The sequence below is a fragment of the Scyliorhinus canicula genome, chromosome 9 (genome assembly GCF_902713615.1).
Source record: "Scyliorhinus canicula chromosome 9, sScyCan1.1, whole genome shotgun sequence".
Lineage (NCBI taxonomy): Eukaryota > Metazoa > Chordata > Chondrichthyes > Carcharhiniformes > Scyliorhinidae > Scyliorhinus > Scyliorhinus canicula.
In genome coordinates, this window is record NC_052154.1 from 132,244,231 (window position 1) to 132,251,521 (window position 7,291).

General features: G+C 46.2%; 1 protein-coding gene across 4 annotated transcripts in view; it reads left to right on the forward strand.

Moving 5' to 3' along the window:
• The window catches only part of pgghg (protein-glucosylgalactosylhydroxylysine glucosidase), a 94,508-nt gene extending 88,767 nt beyond the window's left edge, over positions 1–5,741 (forward strand). For all 4 annotated transcript variants that reach the window (XM_038807615.1, XM_038807617.1, XM_038807616.1 and 1 more), the window contains 2 exons: positions 5,063–5,158; positions 5,290–5,741. In XM_038807615.1, coding sequence (XP_038663543.1) covers positions 5,063–5,148 — 86 coding nt within the window. In that variant the 3' untranslated portion in view covers positions 5,149–5,158; positions 5,290–5,741. The remainder of the gene's footprint in view (positions 1–5,062; positions 5,159–5,289) is intronic.
• The last annotated feature ends 1,550 nt before the right edge of the window (positions 5,742–7,291 follow it).

Genomic DNA, 7,291 nt, shown 5'->3' on the forward strand with positions numbered 1-7,291 from the left:
CGATACCTGTTGCAGTGTGAGGAGTGCCGCTGTAATCGAATAAAAACTGTGCCAATTTGGTCTCTATGGATGCTGCCGGTTGGTTTTCCATGCCAATTTTAATGGTCTGCACCATCCATTCTGCCAGTCCATTTGATGACGGGTGATATGGTGCTGTTCTAATGTGTCTGATGCCATTTGATTGCATGAAGCTTTGGAACTCAGCACTGGTGAAGACAGTGCCATTATCAGAAACCAGTATTCCATGTGTGGAAATCTCTGTCATAGTTTCTCAATCGCAGCGTGGGAGGCCGTGGAGCCCAAGCAGCGTATCTCCAAACATTTAGTGTGTGCATCCACCAGGATCAAAAACATGTAACACATAAACGGCCTGGCAAAGTCCACATGCACTTGCACCCATGGCCTGCCTGGCCACTCCCATGCCTGTAGGGAGGCTGAAGGAGGGAGTTTCTGATTCTCCTGGCACAAATCTTACTATTTCATCAAGTCCGTGATGTCTGAGTCAAGACTGGGCCACCAGACGTAGCTCATAGTGAGCATTTTCATTTTAGAGATCCTCGAGGTGGCCGTTATGTAGTTCAATAAAATTGAGCGCCACCCTGGGTGGAGGACAACTACCCAGGCCCCCCAAGAAATGATACCGTCCTCAACACTGAGTTTGTCTTCCTTGATCAGAAAAGGTTTCATGTCATCTGAGGGTTGTCCTCGGACTCAACTGTTCAAGATCATGTGCTTCAATTTCAACAGTGTAGGGTCGTTTTCCGGCCAGGTCTTGATTTGCTTTGTAGACACTGGTAATGTCTCTAAAAATTTAGGGTCATCATGACCACCTCCAACGCAGGCAAGGGAGCCAGGATTGGGGTATCAGACATAACTAATGTGAGGGTTTCTCCGACATCCAAATGTATATGTACTCCCCAATTTCCCCCCCCCCCAAACAGGTGCCTACCTATGTGTTAAAAATAATATTGCCAACTGTACAGAGTTGCTGTTGTTGAGCTAGTGCATAATACCCAACCAGTTTTTTTTTTTTTGTATTTATATATTTTTTTAATTCTGTGTACATAACTGTAAATATACTTTGTTCAAAAACCCAATAAAAAACATTTCTTAAAAAAAAAAGGATTGGGGCAGCAGGAGGCGACTCAAGGCATCAGTGTTAGCTATTTGCATTCCAGGGCGATGCTCCAAGAGACATTCAGAAGCTGCAAGTATCAGGGTCCAGTGCTGTATCTGGACATGGCAATAGGGAGGATTGCCTTATCCTCAAAGTCTCAATAACGGCTTGTGGTCAGTCACGATTACAAAACGCTTGCCATGGACATATTGGTGAAATTAATTTTATATCAAACATGACCGCCAAGCCGCCCTCCTCGATTTGAGAGTACCTCCACTCGGCTTCCAAAAGAGCATTGACGTAGGTCTTTCCGTCTCATCTGTCGAGCAGTGTGAAAGTACTGCCAAAGTGTGAAAGTACTGCCAAACCCCAGAAGGGGAAGCATTGTATGTCCGCATGACTTCCTTTAGGGCCAATACATTGGACAACAGCAGCTGTTGTTTTACTTTCCCAAAAGCCTCCCATCTGTGGCACCTCCTCAGACCATTTTTGGTACTTTGTATGTGCGGTGGAGGCAGCAAGGAGGCTAGATTCGGAATAGATTTCCCAAAATAATTGACTAATCCTGGAAGGATTTCAATTCCATGGTGCTTCTTGGAATTGGTGTTTCCCTGACGACTGTCACCTCGCCCTCCATTGGATGTAGCCCCTTCTTGTCCACCCAATAGCCCAAATAGATCACTTCGCCCGCTTGGAAAACGCATTTTTCCCCTTTTAGATGTACACTAACTTTCGAAAATTGCTGCAAGATCTTCTATAGGTTTGCCAGGTTCTCTTGTTCTGAAGTCCCCGTGATCAGAAAGTTATCCAAGTACACTGTCACTTTATGTAATCTTGGAGTATGTTTTCTCTGATCTGTTGCCTGTAATAAAGGGAGAGGGATCATGGAATGGCAATCATCGAACCAGTCCTGCTGCATCTCCAAGTATTGGAAGGGATGCCGATGAAGCAGAGAACCATGTTGTAGGTGCAACAATGCAGGTCCCCAGCAGCAACAGGATGCAGTATAAGGTTGGGCAGCTAGGGAGGGGCTGACTGAGGCTCCTAGCACAAGGCACCCAGGGACAAGGCGGAGGCATGTGTCTCATCTGATGAGGATAATGGGGATGAGGAGGTTGAGCAGGAAGGAGGATAAGAATATATGTTTGCTGCTGCGGCCAAAGGGATAGAGGTAGATTCCAAGGAGGCTATAGAATTTATACACCCTTCTAACATCCATGTCTGGAGCAGCCACTCTTTTCTGACCTCACATTTCACATGTCCTTCTGACTAAATACTCAAAAGGCCTTCCCAGCATCTGTAGATGCTTAGTCAGCAGGCTGCTGATCTCTATGACACATATCTTTGGTCAACGTGGTGGGTGATGTTGCCTCTTTTGACTGACTTCAACTGATGAAAGTGACAAATCCGATGTATTGTGGATTATACTTACGACAAACATTATTTATTACAAGTTTATTTAACTCACTAAGAATTTAGTTGTGCACTTATTTGAACAGTTACATATGTTTTAAGACTCATAACGTGAACTCAAAATACTAGCTGATAGAGAGAACTGGCCAAGCCCACTCTGGAGGGTGTGCTCTTCTCTGAGTTTCCAAACTCAGAGGGCTGGATTCTCTGTTTCAGTGGCTAAGTCCCGATACCGATGTGGGACCCATGGTGTTTCACGTCCAGCAAATCGGCGCAAACCCTTCACTGATTCTGGTACCGTTGAGGGCCTAGCACCGGTGCTGGGTGAAACGTCTGCGGTTCGTGCCGAAAATGAATGGAGAATAGCCGGGTCCCAGGCCGCGCATGTGCATAGTTGATGACCTACACCGGTCGCGCCGGTGCAGGCCGTGCGTGACCACAACCCGCCAACCGCAAACCCCACAGCCCATCACCCACCAATCCCCCAAGCCCTTGCTGAAGCCCTCACGGCCAGCAGCACAGATCCCGGCAAAGTGTGCCGGCGCTGGACACAGTCCGCAGCCGTCACGCCGGGTTCCCACACAGCTGATACCACCCGTGTCCCGTGCCGTCAGGAACTCGGCCCATCAGGGACGGAGCATTGCGGTTGGGCCGGCCGATGACGCGGCAACGGCGTTGAAACGGTGCGCGTCATGATGACGGCAATTTGGAGGGGGCGGAGCATGGCGGACTGGTGTCAAACACTACTGGCCCCAATTTCTGCGCGAAAATCCATTTTCCGCCCGATCGCCTAACTCGATTTCGGCATCAGGCTATGGAGAATCCAGCCTAGGGTCTCTTCTTGCAAATGTTGATCCCAGGGGATATCGCTGCTGAATATTATACGGTTTTTTGTTCTTCTGAATAATCCTTTAACATGTAGGCATCACTTGTCCTTGGAGAGTACTGTTTTTGCTGTTTCAACACAAAGTGCTATTGGTGAAGAGTCCAGATGTACAAGTTGTTGTTCTCCATTTTCCCACTCATTTTGCTAAGTGGCAGTTTTCACACACACAAGTATGTTTGTCTCTTTTACCATCATGTCCCATTGCACAATGTTAGCCATTTCTCTGCCTCAGCAATATCCTCTGGAAACTCCAGCCTTGGAGGGTCTATTGACACTGAAGGGCTCCAATCCATAGCGGTGTAATGCTGGATTCAGGATTGTGCTAACACCAGGCATCCACTGGGTGTTTTTCTGAATCTGCCTCTTCATCACAGTTGCCAACTTCCCTTGTAGAAGAAGCTATTTGGTCGCCGACCAAAGATATGGCAAAGGTCATGGTCCGGATGGACTCCTCCATCGCCCATACATGCTTGCACATTGCCTCAGGCACCTCCACCAGATTCCCCCCCCCCCCAACCCCCTTCATTTCTGCAACTCTAGCTGGTTGAGTGTTGCCATCACCAGAAACCATTCAGAGTTCTCGGGTGCAATATAGGTCTTGCCTCCAAAATCCTTCCAATTGTTGGTGGCTGCAGTTGTCACAGTCTCCATCATCTGTACCTACGCTCCTTGAGGTGCCCTGGCACTTGGAGTGGGAGGAAGTGATGCTGCGCTCACTAAGACACTGACACTCTTGTCCTCAATAGATGACTGAAGATAAGTTCTTCATGTCTTTCTGCTGCACTCGCACCTGCAAAGAAAAAACACAAACAATTAGCATCTTTTAATATTCAACCCCGTACTCTCATCCATGGGTTCCTTTGCAACCAGAGTTGATGGTGGATTGCTGATCCTTCTCATACTCCAATGTCCATCACTCTGATCCCTTCCATATTGAATGACCCTTCTGCCCCACACACATTTCATCCACCGATTACATGTCATTCACTCCGATTCACTCTCGTGGTACTGGGTCAGTCATTCACCCCATTCCTGCAATGGACCCAATCTCATTGTTGCACCCCATGGCATGCACCCCACTTCTGTCATGACCTCTGGCCAGACTCTTTGGTTAGTGTGGAGGGTTTTCTGTGACCATCATCCAGGGACAATATATCCCACTATTCATGGACAGTCTGGCTTCCGTCATGCAGAGAGGTATTGTTGAAATATAAGGCTTTCCACTCTGAGTAGTCTGCGACATCCCCTTCAGTTTTATGGTATGCCCCTTCTGACTGTAACCTTTACTCTCCTATGATTGTAGATGGATATTTCAGCTCTGTGATGGTCTATTTCTCAGTGATATTTCACTATAATTGGATGCTGGTTTGAGCTGCGCCTCTCGCTAACTTCAGGGAGACACTCCTGGAGCCTTGGAAGTCTGTAGGCAGGGCTGCACCATCTATTGGATTTGCTCATATGTTCACTTCCTGTGAAATAATACTCAACGGAGTTGTGTTATTGTATAGTTAAATATTGAGCACTATGGGCACCCCTGATTGTAAAACATTTTAACTGCTCACTGAAGTGATGCGCGATGCTACGCTTGAGAGAAAACTAAGGCAAAGCCCTTAACTTGTAACACCCTATTTAATTTATTTTTACAGACCAGCCAGTGTCTTTCCTTCTGCAACCAGGGATGATTCAAAGCAAATGTTTTGCTGCTTCTTCTGAACAATCTTCCAAGTTCTAGCCAGTAGGAGGTGAATTTGTTTTTCTATTGTAGAATATAGAATTATGCATTCTCTTGACCTGAAGCTTACTACATGCCACTGGAATTGTACAACTTTCAGTAAATTATTTTATTTTCTTCCCTCTCTTTCCTCTGCCTCAGATCTTATGCTAGGATATGCTGGCCCTTGAAGCTTTCCAATAATTCGCCTGGTCCCCTTTTTATCAAGTCTGCGTCTCAGAAAGCAGTGCTGGTAGTATAGTTGGCTGATACTGTCTTCACATGTACACTTTGGAGCAGAATTGCTGAATAGTGATGATTGGGGATCCTGAATGATTTTTTTTGTTTCTCCTTCCTGAACCTTGGATCACTTGGGTTAAGTACTTGCAGCTGCACTGTCAAAATCAGCTAACTCCGTCAGACCGAGTCTGCAACCTTCTCACTTGTGTATATATACTCTCCAAGACAAGCTACTCCATTTACGCATAAGCGATTAGAATAGAAAATGCTCCATTCATGTATTTATTTCATTCAGATGAATGCGAATATTTGAAACATGTGAAAAAAACAATATAAAATGGTTCAATAAAACAGTAATAAATTTTGCCTATTAAGGTGAATGTGGCATTTTTATTTATTGAGAAAATCTATTGGAAATAGGCTGCAAAGAATGTGAAGTGGTAAATCAAGAAATTGTTATGAGCTGAAGCTGAGATTGTTTGAATACATTGAGATTGTAATATCTGAGGAAGATGTTCCAGTTTTGAGCTCCTTGGGAAGAGCAAATTGCATTAAAATGTACACACAGGGCAGCACGGTGGCACAGTGGTTAGCACTGCTGCCTCACGGCGCCGAGGTCCCAGGTTCGATCCCGGCCCTGGGTCACTGTGGAGTTTGCACATTCTCCCCGTCTTTGCATGGGTTTCACCCCCACAACCCAAAGATGTGCAGGGTAGGTGAATTGGCCACACTACATTGCACCTTAATTGTAAAAAATGAATTGGGTACTCTAAATTTTAAAAAATAAGTAAATAAACTGTATACACAACAAAACTGTGCCTTAAATGCCTGAGAATTCTTTCCATGGTCAGCGTTGGTCTCTGCAATTTTGTTGGCCACAAATGGTGCACTGCCTTGTATCGTCCCCCATCGATTCCGGGGAGGTGTCCTGCCAGGCTGTAGCTGCTGATGATGTGGTCCTGGCGGTATTCGGGCCAGTGCAGGGTCCGGGGTCCCAGTCCTAGTGCACCGGAATGGGGCACGTCCTACACTGTTTACCTCCATTCCTGTCATCCCCTGGAGTTCCTGGATTCCCTTCTCTGCATTCTCCCATGAGAGGGAGATATCAATGGCCTCTTTTAGGTCCAGAAAAGGCTCAGCCAGCAATTTCCGCTTGGTCACCATATTATTTACTCCACGAACAAGGCGGTGCCATAGCATCTCGGGTAAGGATGGGCCAGAGTAGAAAAACTGACAATTTGCAAAATTGTGCCAAAAACTTGGGAATGGACTCTGCTGGGGTCTTCTTGGCCGTATTAAATTGGTACCTCTGTACGATAACTGACGATTTGGGGTCGTAGTGGTTTGTCATGAGTGCCACTAGCTCTTCGACTGTCTTGGAGTCTGGGACCGTGGGGTATATCAGGCTCTTTATGATGCTGAACGTGGGGGCCCCACAGGCAGTCAGAAGAATTACCGTCTGGCAATTATCCCCAACAAAAGCATTCGTCTTTAAAAAAAAAAATCACATATGCAAAAATTACATATGCTCCACATACTGAGTCCAGTCTTCTGCACCCGCATCAAATGCATCGAGTCTGCTAAAGAACGGCATTTTCAAAATGGTGCAAACAATATTCCTTGGGGAAGAGAGGTGGCTGTGCTTCAAACAGTTAGCAACCCGATTGTAGTTCTGCTTCATCCTCGTTGCCAATTTAGTAATCTCATAGGAGTCCAGAAAGGAGAGTCAAACGAATGGTTTTTTACCAAAAGTAATAAAAAAAGTGACAGTCCCAGTCAGGACTACTGTGCAGCTCAGCTGGGCAGCTTTTAAGGTCTGGAGTTAACTCTACCCTTATGGACTGCCGCCACCCCTTAGCAGGGGAGCTCGTACTCTACGAGGCTCACGGGGAGATTTATTGGGCATCCCATGGGTCTCGTAGAG